Source organism: Bombus vosnesenskii, unplaced genomic scaffold (assembly GCF_011952255.1).
Source record: "Bombus vosnesenskii isolate JDL3184/JDL3185 unplaced genomic scaffold, Bvos_JDL3184-5_v1.1 scf7180000013285, whole genome shotgun sequence".
NCBI classification, from domain to species: domain Eukaryota; kingdom Metazoa; phylum Arthropoda; class Insecta; order Hymenoptera; family Apidae; genus Bombus; species Bombus vosnesenskii.
The window spans coordinates 3316225-3337031 of NW_022882938.1; the positions used below are offsets into that span (position 1 = coordinate 3316225).

At 44.6% G+C, this 20807-nt stretch overlaps 1 protein-coding gene across 4 annotated transcripts in view; it reads right to left on the reverse strand.

Annotated features, from left to right (window-relative positions):
* The window catches only part of LOC117232141 (pumilio homolog 2), a 63960-nt gene that overhangs the window by 32705 nt on the left and 10448 nt on the right, over positions 1–20807 (reverse strand). For all 4 annotated transcript variants that reach the window (XM_033491325.1, XM_033491326.1, XM_033491327.1 and 1 more), the window contains 5 exons: positions 17492–17624; positions 13857–13968; positions 13678–13777; positions 13461–13591; positions 10993–11344 (listed from right to left, as the gene is read on the reverse strand). In XM_033491325.1, the coding sequence (XP_033347216.1) occupies positions 10993–11344; positions 13461–13591; positions 13678–13777; positions 13857–13968; positions 17492–17624 (828 nt within the window). The remainder of the gene's footprint in view (positions 1–10992; positions 11345–13460; positions 13592–13677; positions 13778–13856; positions 13969–17491; positions 17625–20807) is intronic.

Below are 20807 nucleotides of genomic sequence, written 5' to 3' on the forward strand. Positions count from 1 at the left end.
CCTGTCCCCGAGGCACCCTCCTCTCTATCCTCTCGGCTCCTTCCTTCTCTGTTTCCCTTCTCTCTCTTCCCGTCCAAGTGCTTTTGAGCGTACGGCCCTGCCGCCCCAACCACCTGCACTTGGACGAGGGTGAGACAAAGGCAGGCGCGCGCGCGAGTTTCATGAGATTCAAAAGAAGATGACGACTACCCCCTTCGTGCCTTGGCATACAGAGCGGAGCCAAGAGGGAACTGGCTCGCCCCAAAGTACGGCCCTGCCTGTTCTTCCTGCCTGCCCCCGGTGTCGCCTTGCTAGTCGAGAGGTTTGCACGAAGATCAGAAGCTTGCTCGCAGGTGAAAAAGTAACTAGAAGTATTAGCACGGCGGCGACAACGGCGACGATAACGTCGACGAGGGCAGAAATAAGAGGAATAAAGGTGCAAGAAATCTGGATACGATTCGCGTTTCGATCTCCCATTGCCATCGACTTCGAGACTACGCGTAGAACGTACAGCCGAAGAAAAAAGAAAGTGGGAAAGAAGGAAACAAATCGAAGATCGAAAATTTCATCCCCCGGGGAAAGCCGTACTCGTGACACGGATGCACTGACGGTATGATGAATCAAGTCTCCGAATGAAGCTGAAGGGTATCCCGAGATGATATCGTATGCCGGATAACAGAGGACAGAATAAAAGAGTAACCGTGTATACTCGATGTATACCGAGCGTGATCCTTTGAAAGAGGGAGGAAAAAATAAAATCAATTGGCCTACAATACTCCTGGCATTGTTTCTCCTTCGATCGAACCGGCACACGGGCAAGGGTTAACACTGGGTTAGATTCAAAATGCAGCACTATATATATATATATATACATATATGTCTTCTAAATGCCAATAATCGACTACAAACTAATACGAACGCAAAACAGGTCGCACTTTCTCATCTCTTTCCACTTCGTGTGCGTGTATCGATTTTTACGTCGACCTGACAAGTTTAGAAAAGCTGCAGACTGCTTTTGCGGCTGAGCGTTATTATTACGACGCACCGGCAACTCTTTTTTTCTCTCCCCTGCGTATATTACCGCGGCGTCGAAAATATCGTCGATCCCGAAATATCGTTTGAACGCCGGCTAAAAATCCCGCCAACTTTTCGCGTCTCGCCCGTGAAATTTCCTTGTTCAACCGAGAAACGCGTCATGGAAAAAGAGAGAGAGAGAGAGAGGCGTGTTTCGCGCGACTTTAATTGGCCGTGCCTTAATTTTGATGTACGCTGTACCACCTCGAGGGTTCTCAGGGCCGGTGAAGAGTCGAAAGGGAGCGGAAGAGAGGAAGGAGAGCGCGGAGGAGAAGAAACGAGAGCGTCGAAGGAGAGGAAAGCAGACGGGTGAAGGCAGCCCTCTTTCTTGCGCAGCCGGCACATTGTCGTCGCCCGTAGCCAACAGCCTATTGTCTACAGGGAGCTCTCCCCCTTTCCCTTTTGCGGCCACACATATATACATATAGAACGATACGGCGACACACAGAGTGGAGCTGTGCGGGGAGTGACAAAGAGAGAGATGGGAACCACCGACACAGAAGCGGCCACCGGGGAGGGAAGGGGCGTGTTATAAAAGAAAAAAGGAGGAAAATACACAACATGACGGAGAAGCAGAGCAGCGGAGAGAAAAGGAGAGTGCGAGCGAGAGAAAAGCTCGGAGACGGAGAGAAAGAAGACAGTGGGTAATAGTTAAAAAAAAAAAAAAAAGAAGAGAGAGGAAGAAAAGGAATATGGAAAAGGGGCAAGAAGCAGGGAGCAAGAAAGAGAGGATGAAACCGACAGTATAGTAGTAGTGGAGTAGTAGATCGAAGATGAGTGGGAGAAACGGAAACTGGGCGAGAAAACCGATGGATAGTTATAGGAAAAAAATAAAAAGAAGTAATTATAGGGGAAAAGAGAATGTAGCGAGTGAAACGAGGAGAGGACTCGATGTATCGACGAAGAAAAGGAGGAGAGGCAATCAAAAAGGGGAGAGGACTATTCATACCCCCTATCCAACCGTACCTTGCAGCAGCTATTATTTACATATCAGCAACTTCGTGCTTCCATGTACATAAATGCGCAAATACGGTTGCCCATGAGAATATAGCTGCCCGTGGAAGGGGAGGGGGCGAGCAAAGTACAAATGTGAACACACACCAGAAGCGGCATTGTACGAACGAATGGTAACCGTCAGGATGGTACTATCCGTTAAACTAGCCTGATTTCTGAAAAGAGGCTCGCGCGTTCCAGCTCCGCAGCAAAAAAACGCTCGAGCTGCATATCGAAGGGAGCGGCAGCAGCTATGGTCAATGAGTCGTCCCTTTGCGTAGTCGTCGCCAACGAATTAAAATCTCAACGGTAATTCACCTTGCGGCCACTGGACTATGCAACGCGACACGTCTCCTGATATATCCGTGGTATCGCGTATTTGCGTAAAATCAATGGCACACGGAGCGATAGAACGTTGAAAGCGTCGTCGAGCCAAAAGGCTTTCTCGTACTCGACTCGTCTCTTCCTCTTCTCTTCCACCTTTTCGTGCCTTCGACAAATTCGTGGCTTCGATCGAAAAAAAAAAAAAAACGAATGCGACGGAGTGCACGCTCCATCCCCGCGTTTCAAACTAATACACCACGCGATTAATTAATACACGTTAAAAATGGAGCGTGATCTTATGCGATAAGAAAAGGGGTCAGTGAAAGCGCGATATTGCTATTTTTTTTCTGTTATGCGGTCGAAGGAAATTGGGCCTTTTCTCGTGTCTTTCTTCCCCTACTTACCTTGGAGGTAAGAAGAAACGGCGGAACGTTCCCAAAGCGCTCGTCTAGGAGATATCCGGTATTTTCTCGGGTGTTTCGTTCCACGACTGAATCGAATCGATGTCTTTGACCCCCCGGAGGGATATCGCGAACGTATCAATCGGCCTATACGAATTCGATTGGCCGACTGAGGCAAGTTGAGAACCTCTAGATTCAAAGGGATGGGCGAGCACGCGAGTTCGCGTGTTAGGTGCCGCGAGGCTCTCTCCTCGTCTTCGCCGTTTCTCCGCACGATGTCTTTCTCTCTCATCGACCCCTACCAACCCTTGTGAAACACGGCAACGCTGCCCGCACCCTAGGATCTTTTATTATAAGAAAAAATTTCCAGCTGAACGCGGCATACGTATAAAAATATAGCTAGCAATTGCCCACACTTGGAGTCGCTCGCTCGGCTACCTGTGTGCACATGCACCCGTGACGACGGTGCAACAAACGCGTTTCCACCGTAGGAAGTGGTTTTTAAAGAGCCTTCGTTCTGAGGAAAAAGGTGATAAACACCGATCAAGCGACACTTGGAAATTTCCACCCTTTGTCTCTCTCTCTCTCTCTCTTTCCCTCTCTTTTAAACGCGGTGGTGTAACCACGACTGAAATTCTTTAACGAGTAATCGATAAAGCAAACTCGACGAAAACGTAAATATTGAAATTACCACCATCGACGAAGGAATCCTTGACCGTTTACGAGCCCGAGTTTCTCTTTCCTCTCCGATTACATATTGAAAAAATAACCGTGTTCCAGGTAGAACGTTTTAAAGTGTCTCTGTTTAGATTGTTCGATCCTTCTCCTCGTTCCTGTGCTTTGGTTATGTAACTCATTGATCGTTGTTTTTCTTTTTCGTTCATTTCTCGATGATTAACCAACACAAAGAGGACAGACAGACAGAGAGAGAGGAAGGGAGAGAGAGAGAGAGAGAGTGGAATAAGTATTTTGAGCACCGCCGGTTCTAGAGTTTGCACTTGGTCACGATTTCAGGGCGTTTGCTTTGTGTTTCCATGCTCGAGATGGTAGGTAGATGTTGCAAAAAAAAAGGGGACGAAAGATGCGGTGGCTACACGTTGAAACAGGGCTGGAGGTGAAGGTGGAGAGGCTACTTCAAGTTGGTTTCTAGCCTAGATTCGACTCCGCGGGTGATCCGTGGTTTTAATTAGGATCCACCACGAGGCACGACGCTGTTCTTCTAAGACTAATGATCTCTCTCGTTTCATTAATAACCTCCAGACCAAGTGTCATTTTCGTCTTGAGGCCGCGTTGCATGACAAAGCAATATTAAAACTAGTATTCTTAGCATTCGTTGATATTACGCCTCTCAAGACGCGGTTCGTCGTCGGTTAATTAACTTCTCTCCACCTATCCGCCGAACAGCGGAGGTCTCTTAATTGAAAATGTTATCGGTGTTGCTGGTTATGCGTACGCGTGGAGCACGAAATAGCTCGAAAAGCGCCGACGCCCGGCATTTTTGCAATCGACGTTTCGAGCAAACATTCCGTGGATATCCGGATGAGTCATCAACGAAAGAGCTTTCTCCGTGAAAGAGAGAAGGAGAAGGAGGGAAATCGCACGATACTTCGACAAATTTCAACGAACATCAACCCTGACCTTTCTCTATGACCTATTAACGGGCTTAGAAGAGAGAGAAAGAGAAAAAGAGAGAGAGAGAGAAGGAATTACGTGGTAATTTCGGCCTCCGGGGAAATAATCAGCTTGACACCGGGATATACTGTGAACACGAAGGGTCGTGAATATTATGACAGCTAAAAAACACGGGTTTAATAGCTGTTGAAAGAAAACCAAGAAACTTTTCGCATCGTTGAAAACTCATAATTTCCATATTTAAAGGCAATGGCATTTGGACATCGAATATTGAAGAACGTTCGCGCGAAACTACGTCAGTGGTTGTAACGTCGTAGAATCGATTGCATCAATTACGAAAGAAAAATAGAAGTAATTAATAAATCTGTATTGAAGCAAAGACGAGAATACAAATGAGCTCTCTTGTCTCCAAAATTCGATCTACGAGTTAGTCGGGAGCGAGGAAAATTTACGAGAGTGTAGCGCGTCTGGAAAGATCGGATCTTTCCACTTAATTGCTGAGGCGGTAGTCTTCCAGGAGACTAGTCCCCGAGGTGGAAAGGTCCTTTGACCTGCTCACTCGGTTTCCGCGACAGTGAACACAACGTGCGAGACACTTACATAAACTTGCAGAACGGCGATGCCTACGCACGGGTGTTGGAAAAATAGGAGGAAACGTTCATCTTTAAAGATCGCGACGCGTGGAGTGGGCGTCCATCTTCGTCTACGATGATCAAAGACGAGAGAATCGAAGAAAAACGGGAGGCACCGAGACCGCGCGTGGCTTCCTAATTATCCGGAACGCGATAAATCAGTTTTCGATTAGCCACGAGAAACACGCCGTGAAACGGGTAGAATACAAGCCCGACAAATGAATCGTTGTTTAATAAATCTGTCGAGCGAGCGGGTTTGCAGAGAGGAGTATAGAGCGAACGAAGTAGATTATGCTATCTAATTAGAGTGTAGCCTTCCGATGAAAGCACGGTGTAATTGGTCGAGGTAAGGAAATGGTGCGCACATTCTTGCCGTCCTTAATTGCTTCAGCCTCTATCACGCTACTTCGTCATGGATTTGCTAATCCTTGTTGTTTTCGATTAGCCAACACGTAGCATTCACTGGCAGGACTGGCGTTGCCTGCCACCTGCGAACTTCGTAGTCAACTAACCGCATGCCAGAATAGTTAGAGGGCTCGTACGATCGATAATTAGAAAGAATGTGGAAACGCGTTGCATTATCCGAAAGTCGAATCGCGCGCGACTAAAAAACGACTAAACGAAAGATAGAAAAAAGGAAGGAGAAAAAAATAGTTATACGGTCCATTAAAAAAATTCTGGTAAAAATTGTCGGTCTGGCTGAAAAAAAACCTGCAGTGCGGAATAATGAGATAGGAGCGATGAAGTTGAAGTACAGAAAATTTAATGTAATAAGCTGGACAAATCCCTTTGTAGAGCGAAACACGTATGTGAAGGACACGGTGATATTCGCGCGGCTTCCGTGGCTGGCTATGCCAAAGTGAGTCAGCCAGCGTGAAAAATTGAGGAGCACGCGCACGCGGATGAAGGAAGGGAAAAGGAGGAAGGTTTGCTACGTAAGTATGGCCGATTATGTAAGTCCACCAAAAATATCGTCGAATGAGTGACAAGCACTTGGCTTGTTCGCCGATCGTCAGGCAGTTCGAGGCGCGCTAGCAATTATTTGCAAAACTGTAGCAACGCAATGGTGAAACAACAAAGTCAATTCGTTGGCTAAAAACGCATCTAAACGAGCTATACGAGCTCCGAGCAAAATCGAAACGACCTGACATTTAAAACCTAACTGAGTACAAGCAACGTGCATCGTTTGGCCGTAGCTACGCATAAAATTCGAACGTTTGATGGAAGCAGGCAGAAAGAGAAAGAAAGAGAGAAGAAACCCGTTCTGCTCGCGAAGAATTTCGGGCTCCAAACAATCGTATCGACTTCTTCAGCACCAGCAACAGCAGCAGCCACAGCGGAGAGAGCTATAGCTCGGGAGCAACAATAGCCGGTCGTAGATAGGGTAGCTCTCGCGTGCATATTTGTCAGTTCGTCAAAGGAACTGTAAAGCGTTTAAAACGGAAACGTTGGCTAGCTGAAAAGTTGGAAAACGGAGCTGCCGCGGAACTCGATATTCCACAACAAAGAAGGCCACTGGGAATAGGACAGTGGCTTGGGATTTCTGACCGGAACTGCAACGACGGCGAGGAACGTCGTGCTTACCCCCGAAGAGTGTAGCCTTCGGGCGATGATACAGATTTTCATCGGAGGAAGTCATTGCACTTTATGCTGAATGGGCACCGAGTCAACAACCCGATGCCTGTCTACGTGCTTGCGTGTATATATGTGTGTACACACCTTTAAAGGGTTTCTCCCGCTCTCACCCCCCTGCCCTCTCTCCATTCTCGTGCTCCTCTTCCTGCTTTTCGCGTGATCACAAGAAGAGCACTGTATGTATAGCCAAAGATGAGCTAAAACGAAGGAAAGAGAGGAGAAAATGCCAGCGAATCTAGGAGAGCGAGAAGGGGAGGGGGTGCCTCTGAACAAGTTGAAGAGGGAAAAACGAGAATGCCGTGGAGTGGTCGGGTACAAGAAAAGGAAGAAGCGAAGAACGTGCAGAATGGAGAAACAGAGAGCGAGAGGTAAGGGAAGCAAACTGCAGAGAGAAGGGGAGAAAGGAGACGAGGTCTGGGAATCGCTTCATGCACTGACGAGCACGAGCCTTCGCGTAATAACGCGATCAGAGGGCAGCCGTGTCTCATGCGTGCACGCACTTCTCTCGTACCATCGCACACGCTTTCTCGTGCTCCGAAGGCAAGCACGCGTGCATAAACGCTGGCGTAATACGCTCACGAGCTGCACGAGCGTTCTATTTTTATGTGTGTTACGTCGTGAAAGACCATAGGCTACAACGTGGTGGAAATATTCGCGAGACGCGACGAAGAAAGGGACAAAAACGGAAAAATAACGGTGAAGTGGCGGGACAGCGTCCATGTCGCCGAATATTCGGTAAGAGGGTGTCATTGGGGGGTGGGTGGCACGTGTATCTGAACTCGCGACGTCCGATGGAAATCGCTGAAACGCAACCACCGCACGCCAGACGAACGGCGCGCAGCGTGTTAATTAATACGACAACCACTGACGGAATCCGGTTTGACGTATAATGCGGCACTAATTGCGGAAGGGAAAATGGAAAGGGGAAGAGGAAGGGCGGGGGAGGGCAAAAGAAGGAAAGAAAAAAATTATAACGAATTCGTTGGCGAAACACAAGTCGCGTCGCGAGTTTGCAATTTTTTTCTCTCCTCCTCGGCGACCGCGTACACCGCGCTCGATGCATGCTTTGTGCGACATTTCGCGTTTTCATCGAGGCATGCGGAAACGAAAAGGTAGAACGAACGTGCAAGGAAGAAAGAGATTACAGGAGCCATGGCAGTCAAGCTGCACCTGTGCATACGCGCTTCGTTCGTCACGTGGAAAATACAGCGCTATGGCCCCTACCCTGGGAACAATGCTGCCTACGATGGGTACTATTTCCCGTAGGAGAGGGGAGGGGACGCGAGCTCGCGCGCACGCCACGCACGGGGAGACATATCAAGAGAGAAAGAGAGATGGAGATATGAGGGGGGTGGAAAACGAGTTGGACGACCCGAGGTCTTGTACACCGCATTTTCTCCCCTTTCATTTGTGATTTCCTCTTTTCCAAGCAGAATTGTATATTCACGTGTCTAGCTATGCGATACGCCGCATATATTCTTATTTGTCTTGTCACACAGACACTGGTGTGAATCGCACAAAAAATTTCCGAGTAATTCGTTAATCCAAATTTCTTATTGAAACGCATACGCTTTCGAATGGCAACGCTTCTCTGCGTCTGTACGCTCAGAGGAACCGCGGGCATTTCGTACAAAGAGAAACTTGCTATCCGTCACACGTCCACGACATGGAATTATTGATTTTCTTACAAAAATTCTATCTTTAAAAGCGACGTTTCACGTTTTAATCGAGCACGCCGTCAAAGCTTTCAGCTTAGCGTAGTCCTGTTCGAAAGAAGAGCGGGAATATACCGCGACCGAACTAGCTACTACGCTCTAGGATAGGAAGAACGGTTCGCTGTAAACACATAAGAATATGGAACATAGACCAGGCTACGTAGATTCATACTTGAAACGAGACGTCGACGAGAACGGAATACACATCGATGTCCTCAAGTTCCGGTCCCCCGATCTAATTTCGAATCAGCCACCTTCGAATCGATCTCGAGTTCGATGATCGCGTCCACGGACTAAATTAAATGTTATACATCTCCAATTACATTGCCGAGATTACAATTGACCAGAAAGGATACTCTGTCGGATATGTACATACGTATATTTATAGGTAATAACGTAGCGTGTTATAATCGCCTCGATATCGAGCGCAAAGTTGCAATAAAGATGAAAAGCACTGGCAGCCACGTAACACGAAATTGCTGGATGACGGTCGAAGTATGAAGAAGGTTTCATAACGAAAGGCATTTTGATGCATTCGCCGATATAACGTTCGGACATGCAGTGTAACGTGCATAAACATGAATATGTGCTAGGATGGCTATATAACGTCTGCTCTATTTTCTGAATAGGATTCGAAGTAGATGTCGAGAACTTGTCACTCTGTGATTTATACATTTGTCCCTGCCGGAGGACGAGATCGTTCTCCATTCCCCTTCTACGTGTCTCTTAAGCTGTCAGGTCATACCGAGTTCCAATACGAAAGGAGGTGGAGGGGGACGCTTTTTCGCTAAGCGAAATAAAGAGAAGAAAAGGAAAAAAAAAGAAAAGGTAGCTACATATGTCCTACGAGGTTACATTCTCAAGGATAAAACTAGCCAAGGTTGCCGAGAGTGGAAAGATTCGATCATTGGTCGCATCTCGAAGCCAAGTTTGCGGCAGGATGCTCCGAGCGTGTCTAGTTAACTTATTGGAGCGGAACTTATCTTCAAAATTATGCAAACTATGATCGTATCTTGATGTTTATAATGAAACACTTCAATAAATTATCTGAATGACGAGATAAGTGGATTATAAGACAAGTATTGACGTCAAAAATATGCGAAAGAAACAAACGGTCAGTAACGATAACGGCCCTGCAAGTGAGCTGCCGACAATGACGCAAGCTTGAAAAGTGACACGTCTATTTTTTCTGCTGGCCACGCTCTAAAAAAAGAGAACGAACAACACTTGGAATTTCAAAGGTTTCCCGTATCGTTGAATTGCTTTTAAACTCGCTTTTACAGTGCCATCTGATCTTGTACGAAAAGGAATTCGTCAACTAAATCAAAAGTCGTAAACGTCGAAGGTTTGCCAAGTCTGATCAGCGGCGAAATAAACGTCCAATGTATGTTTTATACTTTGATTTGTAATTACGACGGTTACATCAAGTGCTATCATAATTTACGATACGCCTTTCTATAATTAACATTAGCTAAGAAAATCGGTACGCGGTTAATAATGCATCGATAATTTCGTGAAAATGCTAGTAAATCATGCAAACTATTCCGTCTATTCTATTGTTGCTCGCTCGTACCTTCACCCCTCGACAGGCATGCTCGTTCGAATGAAACGCGACTTCAAAAGCGAAGGAAGTCCGTCGAGAACCCGTACAAGAGGGTTGCTCGGTGGTTGGACCGCTCGTTAGTATCAGCTGCTTGCTGCTTAAAAATAACCTCTTCCTAGTCGCCAGTACAATCGCTAAATTAACGCTAGCAGCGACGCGACGCCCTTCGCGTGGAAAACCATCGACAGACTTTAAATACTCTGCGCCGTTCTAGAACTATTATGGATTCCTCGAGTCCTACACTAGTCAGACCGTACTCTATTGCACCAAACAGAATTCAACGTAACGTTAACAAGAAAGGATGGCGTTTATGGAATCACGTACAAACCTACGGTATGATCCACGGGCAGGTTTGCTGACTAATTAAGATATTACGACAATCTGAATACTTTCCCAGATTCACGACGGACACAAGAGAGGGCATCGAGTTCAAGCTTGCCCAAAAGTCAAATATTTTCTTTCATTGCGAAACGTCTCGTCGAAATGTTTAAATTGGATGGCAACGGAAGTGTATAAAGTGTACCGATAGCCGTCGCAATCAGTTAATGCACGAGCTTCGTCGAGCTACTTGATCAAGCAGCCTTTGATAATAATCAACAACCTTACGATGCACGTCTATGTAGGACGTTTAAACTGGTACGATTGCTTCCACAATTTACGAGTACGTTTGTGATTTATTAATCGTTACACAAAAATATACTGCGAGCTAACGCAAAACTGGGACAACCTTTTGATACTTCGTTAGAATCATCCTTAACCGGCTCCAAAAACAACAATCAACCGTATAGATAGGTGAACTTAACATAGCCGTTCAAGTAAATTTTCGCTTGCGCGATGAAATCTTAGAGACGAGATATGTAGTCTTGCTCGCTCGTTACTCCTCGTATCTCACGCATACCATCTTGTATCGTCTTAAAAGGCGTATTCCACCGAGAGAAAAAAATTCTTTTCTCCGACTTCGTCCCGTGGAATCAAAGAGGGAAAACAATAAGGTCGAGACTTACCTGAACATCAAAGTGAGTGGTGGTGTCTTGCGCCTGTGGGGGCCCCTGTTGCTGCTGTTGTTGTTGCGAAGGTGGCGGACCCTGTGGGGGTGGAGGAGCCTGTGCACCAAAGAGTTGCGCCGCATGCGAGTGCGGGTGCTGAAGATGATGCGTCGGTGGTGCTTGATGATGTTGCAAATGATGCGGTGGAGCCGCTGCAAAGGCGGCCATGAAATGTTCTTCGCTTCCAACCACATCGACACCAGGTTTCAATAACACGACTCCACCACCTCCAGCACTCACAAGAGTCGTTGCTGCGTTCTTCTGAAATTCCTCTTCGCCTGGAGAAGGTTGCCGACTCCCGGGTGTACGACTGCAAATAAAAGACGAAAAACGGCATTAAGCGGTCGTTCTTTCAACGAAAGGGAATCCCTTCATTCATGTAGCGGATAACATTTGAAAACAACGATAATAATTGTCAGGTATAAATAGCAATCAGCTTTTCAATAACCAGCATCCGTAATATTATCACAATTAACCGTGACTCCACTTTAACTTACGAGAGACGGGAACAAAGACGAGCAGATTATGCAACCGTCTTGAGGGTCGCGGAATCAAATACTTTTCATCTCTTTACTCTCTATTTCATGCATTTCACTGATTCGTTCTGATTGAAGGCAGCCTACGGTACGTTCCAGAGTACAATGCGTTCAACACATGATATACGGAAATATAAACCGTTTTGCTAGATACACTTATGAAAATAAAAGAAGCATGAATTATTCGCGAATCAACGTGTACTGTAACATCCATGAAAAAATATACAGCTTGATATCTATGCGTATCTATGCCTCGATAAGGCCAGTTGTTTTCCTTTCGTGGAAAAATATCTTAATTAACGAAAGCAAACAACGATTACCGAGAAATGAATTTCAATTTTCGTTATGCATTTGATAATTTAAATTTGAATTTCTATTACGAATTTGCAAAGTTAATTTGTATTATACTCAAGATCTCTTAAATTTCTTAAAAAACTGCCTCTGATTGTAATGGCAAGGAAACCGTTGCACGGTGGAATTACTACACTGTTGTTATTATTCCCTATATAAAGAAAGTGACGCCGCTTTCGTTAGCCATTCTAACACTACAATCGTAAATGTCACGAACTTGATTCTACGTGACATGAGTATACAATTCTTAGGGCTAAAAGAATTCTATTTTACATATTGTGATAACAATCTATTAGCAATGTAACTCGCGCGCTTGAACTTGTACGCGTGTATAACTATGTACAACTATCTTAAAAATAATTACAGTGTGTTGGAAATAAATGGATAATAAAAAAAAAAAAAAAACAAAAACAACTAGAAAATTGCAATTAGTTTCCTCTGAAATCAACTTGTTTCACATTTCTCTAATACTAACGAATAATCAAGTATAAAATTAACGATAAAAAAGAACATTAAACGTCGAGCTATCTTAACTTCTATGCCTTTGACGAATATTTATCGTTAACGTTATCAAATTCCAAGTCGATACCTTGAATAATGTCTAAAAAATCTTTACAAACTAGTCGAGCAAGATTCTACGAATGCACGATTAGCAGTGCGGTATAACGGTATATTCTGTATAACGACAGGCATAATATAATTTAATGTTCATGTTCAGGGACCTGTACCTTTGATCTTGTAAAAAGGGGAAATTCGATGCCTAGACCGTGACGGTCAACAATAATGAACAAACATCATTACCATAATGAAATTTTTAAGTAACAACGACAACGCTACTGTATAAGTTTCGTTCCTTCTTTCTGCTTTATTTGCCACGTTTCTTAATCCAATTGATCTCAATGTTCGATTTTCACTAATATAGAACAAAGAATGATGACCGAGTAAGACATTTGCACGATAATTCACATAGTTCTTTAAATATACAATAAAATTTACCATCCTTTTTAATTATTACAAAATATAAATTTTTTGAGTAAACGAATTAAGAATGTTATCGTCATTTAACGAAGAAAAGAAACCACAATGATACAGTATAAACAGCGCGGAGAATGTCGGTAATATCGAGTAGATGAGGTACAAGCGGAGCACCAGATGGCGTACAATGATGGTGCAACAAACACCAGAGAGGCAAACTTATGATGTCATCGTCCGCCGAGTAGGTAGAACATGCACGCCCTTGACAGTTGCCACTTTTACGTTCCTCGATCGTGCTCCTCACAGCAATAGTAATTGTTCACGAACAGCATATGACACATTTACTGTCGTTCAATTGAAAGCAATTATTTATAGCTACGCAAGAATAGCAACGCGTTTTTCTCCTAACTTATTTACGCAAACCCTGAATGTACCGCAGATTGCGCCTAATAAATACCTTCATTTTTTCATATTCTTTTAATACAATTATCTTTGCATCTTTTTATAATACTTTTTATACGATATAATAATTGATATTACTCGAAATTAAATCTCGATACTCACTTAAATCCTTTATCGTCATCGAGACCATTTTGAGATGTTAATCCGTTGTTTTGTGGACCTGTGTCGTCTTTAGAACTGTCAAAAGGACTTGCCGAGCCCTTCTCTTTTTCTTTCTTGTCTGCATCGGTGTTCTACACGAGAAAACAAAAATATCTTTTAATAAAATTGTAAAATTTGTTTTGGTCTGCTCGATATTTTATTTCGCCTATATGCTTACCAATCTCAGAGAAACCATTCTGGGTTCCAAATCTTTAGGTGTCGTAGGGCTCGACCCAAGAACGTATTCGACCATTTTAACCCCCAGACCACCCGTTTCACTGCAAAACAAAACAATTTGATGACTCAAGGAACAACAAACTTGTCCCATTCCTTTAAATACTTAAATCATACGCTAACCTGCTTCTGGGGCTAAGGACCGTCCCAACTTCTGATGTTTGATGATGATAACCAGTCCCGACACCCACACGCCTACCTGTGCCCATGGAGATCGGTTGTGAGACGGCATGGTCTGAAATTAAAAACGCCATTAATCACGGTGCCATGCTGACGTATATTTCAATCAAACACCCATCCCCATCGAAAAATTACAATCAACGCTCGCGTGTAAGACAGATATCCGATAATCCGTTATCCTTTAATCTCAACCAACGATTCCATCACATTACATCATAAAAGCTCTTTAATTCGAAGCTATTTAATCATTAAATATTGAAAGAAGGCCATCTTTTTTACGTGAACAAAATTCGACGATTCTAAAAGGGAACGTTAACAATGTCCCGAAACCGTATCGTGTTCGTGTCGTATCAACCAGTAATCGATAAAAGGCGTGGAGCGAGAAACCCGCAAAGGTGTAACGGAAATTCTATCATAAAAATCCTTAACAGTTTGCCACTGTATCGTTGGCTTTCCCGCGAGACCATTCTAATCGAAGGGTTTCAACGATGATTGAAAAGGGAAAAAAAGAAGAAGATCGGCTTCGTACATTGTGAGAAGAAAACGTTCGCTAGGATTCTAGGGTACTATATGAATTTTACGGTTCCATATGACGCAATTTCGTCGGGTCCAGGTGGATATAGGGGGTTGGTGTGCCGGCGCTCAGGGTGGATCAGTAGGTACGACCCTGGGCATTGGGACGTTGCTCCCACCGCCGCTGATGCCGGGCGTCTGTCGCCATGGCAACAGCCGCGTTGCACCCATCGAGGTGACGCACACATGCAAACTCGGCCCGCGTGCACATGGAAGCCGGTACATGCCGTCGCGAGAATCAGGTGTTTCGTGCATACACTACACACACAACATCACCGCCACGGTACCATCGCCCTCGCGCAACAACCCCGTACGACTTAAGGTTCCGTTTAACGAGAAAGAACCTCGCTCAACCTTTCCAACGCACAACCTCTTTCCGTTTCTCTTTCTCGTTCTCTACTCCTTCCTTTCCCTACACCAATTACCGCGGTAATCCGTTTAATTGACGAGAAATTCTGATGATTTTCAGCGACACGAAACGACCAAGGAATAACCAGGAAGAAATCGAAATATCAACCACGGGAGGGAAGATAGACTCGTCTGGATTAGATGGTAACAAGAAGTTTAAAACGGTTCCCGAGGTGAAGAGATAGAGAAGTTTGTACACGGACTCGAAAATACCAGAAGCTTGGCTGGTATCGATTGATCGTACAAGCAAGGGGAAAGAGAGAGAGAGAGAGAGACAGGCAGACAGACAGACAGAGGGAGAAGACTTTGTGGATTTCCTTGGTTTTCGTAAAAGCAAACAATTGGAAGAGATCTGTTTTGGTAGAGTATCGATTATTGACATTCCGCTCGAAACTGCGGAGACACAAGTATTTCTACTTTCGCATCTATATATTGTTCTTTCGGTGCTGTACCAATCAATAAGCGTGCACGACGTAAAACACACGGTATCGCTCGCATCTCGTTGTACCCTCCTCCCCCATGGACGATGAGTCTCTGACGTTCGTCTTTATTCGTTTTCGTTTGACTTTTTTATATAATTCGCTCTTCTCTCTAATTTTACCGGGCCTGAAATACGTATCAGACGTTCAGGGAATTCTACGTCAACCGATGAGGACCTTCGACGATCGTTGACTCGCCACGCATTTTGTACCAATACGAAGAGCATACGGCGTTAATCGGAATCAGCTCATTAGCTCGTTGTTTTGGACACGCCGTAGCTCTGTTCGCCTTGTCCATTTACAAAATCCATTTACATAATACGAATATATTAAAAATCGAATTTAACACTGAACGAAATGAACTTTGTAAAAACGTTTCGCCTCTTTTACATCTATTTTTTTACAAACAAAAAGATTCTAATATCGAAGTCGCTAATAGCAAAGGTAAAGAAGCCAGTTGAACGACGTCGTTGCTTCTATTTTAACCGCGATTAGAGAGAAGCCAATACTCGAATACCTGGACTAATAAGCTCAATATCCTCTAAATTGCTATCAATATACGTACACACTTCGAGAAAGCGATATTCAGGCATAAAGGATCGAGATCCATAGATATGTATAAGTCCGTATAAGATATTTTACGTTGGAAACTTTTGCAAAAAAAGAAAGGAAGCGAAGATAAAAATGTTCTACAAATCATAGCAAATATTCTTTATCGCGATAATTTTCTCAAACAAGCATAAAACGCAGTAGATCATGTTCCTTCGGTTGACTGACTCACGCAACGCGATCTCGTTCCTTTCTCAACGACACGCGGCTTTCTTTTTCGAGAAGAAATTAGCGCGTGCAGTGCAACCGATTTACCCTTTGAGATTATGTAACGATCAGCCACGAGTAGTGTCGACCGAATCCATATCGATCAAAGCTCGCGCGCTTAAATTTCGTGTCTGGAGGAGACCAGCATATTTCGAGGGATTTAAAGGACTTCGACGAGGCATCATCGGCCGGAACGCATGAACGCGGCCGAGATTAAAGTCTGCCTTTATATATGGCCCGGCTGGGTCAGGCTAGGTAACCATTCAAACTCTGACTGAACGAAAGCTGCAGATAGCCTGGGTATTAATGGACGACAATTAATAAACACGATAAAGGGTCATCTGAGATTTTCAAAACGCGTATAGAATAGATAAGCCACGGATACAGTGGACCTACAAAGTGGTCAAGCGTTAATGCCTGCCATCCATGAATTATCGATTCCGATTAACCCCGTTCATGGATTATCCCCATCTCGAAACCCTATTCCAAATATTCTCAGCCCTATTGTCATTGATACGTGTCAGTACGCTCGATAGCACGCCGGCAGTGTGTACTCGCTGCGGTTAGTCAATGGAGCCGAACGTTTCCGCATGTGTTTCATTGAAAGTAATAGGAACCAACATGACTGTGAAACACATAAATACCAACAAATATATGTCGGAGATGGAAAGACAGCGGGATTTCCCGTCCGGAATGTTGGGAAAACCCCCAATACACTAGTCCAGACTTTTACTATAGCCGCTTTTTATATACCCTTAAGTAATAAAAATAAGAAATAGTCTTAATGTTCTAATCTGACTTTATGACGATGGGTTTGGGCTCGAAGTGACATGGCAGATCACTGGACGTAGCCACGGTCACGGGAGAGACATGTACCTGACAGAGGTATGAAATGATTATATGGCTCTCCTTAAAAGCAAAGATTAACCCGAGAAGCGGTGACAGGAGTGTATAAGGGCAGCCTCTTTTGGGATTAGGGGAGTTAGTTTGTTAGTGAGTCGTTGGACGAATTGCCGATTGAGTTATCGGGAAGTTACCCGAATCGAGTAGCACGTTGATACTTGTCCTCCCGTGGACCGTGGATTCGTTATCGAATCTGAATTCGTTGTCACCATCATCTCGACCATCCTATTACCATTACTCATAGCCTCTTGTAGTGTCCACATTCGTACTGATAAATATTGGCTACATTCGCGACGGTAAAGTAAGTAAAGATTCATCGAACGCCCCAAAATGCCAACCTGACTCCGACATATACATTACGCTGTTCTCTGAATTTTAAAAGTCCGAAGGTAATCATACCTGAGGTGCTCCAGGTAGAATCTCGCCACATCTGGTGGTCGCCCAAGTGAAGTATCCCACCGCCTTTTACACCCCCTTCGTCCTTGGAGCCGCCCTCGTCCACGCCCCAAAGCTTTTTTGTCGAGGGAGCGATCTGAAACAATATCAGGATACGGGTCGTAAGTACACGGGGTCAGTGAACACATTTTCAAACTCGGCGCGTGCTGACACGAAACTCCCAAGAGCTCGCGCCGCCTCGTGCAACGAAAGATACAAATGCGAACGATCGTATTAATTACACTAACCAACTACAGAGACTAGCTTAAAATTAGCGTATCTACCGTTTACAGAGTCGATCATCAGAGCTTGATATCCCTTGTATACATGCATCCTTTCTCAATGAAATAAGAATCTGGCAAATACCCTTCGTGCCAGCAGACCAGCCTGCTTCTACAGCTTCCCCTTTTTTCATAAACTTTAAAACTTTCATTTTTCGTTACACAACGTGTACCACTCGTAAGAGATACGAAGAAAAGTGTGTACAGTGTCAATGGTCGAAATGTGACTTGGTTCTCTATCGGCAGTCGCAAATATTGACATCGTTCTTTCTCTCGAGCGGCAAGTTGGTTCGGGATCGCAAAGTTTGGCGCAAAAAGATAATCTCAACGGAGGAATGGAAAAGACTCGAATCGAAAACGGAGGTGAGTCGTTACGTTCCATCGTGACCTGAACTCTGCTGCACTGTTCCCGACCTCACCTAACTAGAGGTCAGTGACGTAACCACGAGAAGCGGTGGGGATGGAGGGAACCATCGTCCGCAGATTGCGGGATCCTAGATGCAGGTATACTGCACGTGCGATGGTGACAGTGCAGCTCAAGTGTGCGGGCGTCTCGATGCATTTTCGTCCGCATCGTCACTCACGCCTGGTCCGTGGATCGTTAAACGAAAGTACCAAAAGGGAAGGGATGGGTTTCGATTCACTCGAAGCTACCCCGTTTCTTCTTTCAAGTCGCTTCTTTTCATCAAGTACTATTCATCGTGAAACGTCAACGACTCGATTCCCCGGAATCTCTATAAGCGTTTCAATCGAACGTTCCTCTCGGTAAATTAGCTCATTAAGTAGCATATAGTTATCGTTTCACCTTTATCGCTGACGTATATGAGCCACTCAAAATCCCAGCTGATTAACTCCACTTTTAAAAAAAATCTTATTTTTAACTCTACAACATACGACTACTATTTAACCTTCAAAGCAAATGATTACCATTGATAAAGTCGATCAATGCGCTTTCTGTATGACTTCTGTAATACGAGTTCTGATTGATCTTTTAAAACAAAGAAATCGAAGTAAAATCAGCTGATTTTACGGGCGCGACGGCAGACTTTGTAAGTTTGGCGAATTGGTAGCTTGGTGAATTCGATTGCCGTGTGCGTGGTATGTATGTAGTTCATAAAACGATACCGAGGAATCGAGCGTGTACACGCAACGCGTGGTATCGTAACGTTACCGCATCGACGCGACGGCGCTTCTGTGCAAACATTTCACACTTGCTCGGACAAATCGCGCGTTGTAGCAGATTATTTAATCGGTACGCGGACAAGACACGTTGCGAGACCTTCGATGAATCAGTATGATTCATCGATGAGACGCTTAAAAGCAAAAAAAAGAGAAAAAGAAAAAGTACCGTGGGAGTACGAGGGATTCGAAATTTCACGCGTTTCCACGACGAAGACACACGCGATATTTATATTTTATTGATCAAGCAAACGATACCAGGTACAATAGCATCGTGCGTCATTCACCGAGTGGGTATAACAGTTCGAATACATAAACCACGAAATATCAAACGACGCTGTTTATCGTCTACGGTGCATCTGTAAGCGCATTAATTATATCTCGTGTCGAGACATGCTAGCGTGTGTCCTTTACAACGAATTAATCGTTATCAATACTACGCGTGTATCGCTTTGCATGCAAGTCGTAAAAAACCACCGATAAAGAAACGTTTGATCACGTCACACGAACGAAATATATCTACGTGAGAACTTGGAGGTCTAACATGAAATTCTAAGGCCTGATTCCTGGCGAAACGCGTGCGTCTTTTCACCTAGTTCGACAAATCGGCGGATAAAAGGGAACAGAAGAAAAAATCGAACGGGTTGTACTAGTTTAGAAACCGGTTAGAAATCCCACGGGAGAAAACGTCGATCGAAGGAGCGCACGAAGCTGATGATTCGCGCGTATCAAGTTGGAAAGCGAATCTTCGTTTGCATCATCTTACGGCACATTTTTGTTCAACCTGTATTTCGTGCCGTTCCACCGGGTCATGGTTTTACTCTCTTTCTCTGTCTCTTTTGTAACACAGCAGTGCTGCTGTTACTGTTTTTGACCACAACGTAGTAGCGAAAATATCCTTCGAAAAGACTGAGCGAGCAACATTCTCCGTTTGTGCGCATCGATGACGTTCGAATGACTTTCCAGATTGCGCGGCACGTACCCGTCATGCGATACACGAACTCTACGTAAAGGCAATGAGAAGCAAAGTTTGAAAATGATTGAAAGACTTTGGACCATTGTCACGCTACACGTTACGATTTTTAATTCTATATCCGAGGATTTATATACCAGGAAGATGTGCTCGAGCCAGCTGGGTACGTCGGCGATTCCCATCGTTCTTCACTGTTCCGGCGACTTCGTTGTATTATAACAATCACGACGAAGTTCTCTTTTACGCACACAAATGGGATGCGAATCGGAGCTACAGAGTGGAACGAAGGATACGTCTAAAGGTTTGGTAAGGTAAGGGTAAGGGTAAGGGTAAGGCTCGGTCAACCGGGGGCGATACGCCGTGAGTATCGACCGCGTCGCCGGCCGGCAGAGACGCTTTTGCACGTTAAGCACGACTACAGGGAGAAAGGGACGAGAGGAGGTCGAGAAGCGAATGAACGAGCAAGAGAAAACCCATCGCAAATTTTCTCGTTCCACCACCGAGAAACTTCCAAGAGGGAGGCTTCTCGATTCTCCACACCGTGATTCCCTACATTACGATTCCTGTGTACCGCAAGCCCATTAGCTTGTAAACGAACAAGTATGAACACGATTCGGAATAGAAAACAAACAAGAGAAAATGATAATTCCCGTTGATTCCGTTCGTTCGTTAGCAGAACGAAAACGGTAGCATTCCGTCCCCTGAAACCGGTCAGCGAAAACTTTTGCACATTCAGCGAAGACTGAGAAGAGTGGAACAAGAAGGGATAAAGGAGGAAAAAGGAGAAGGTAAAACGACGTGCCGCAGTCGTCATCTTTCGTACGCTAGACGAGGACAATATCGTTCT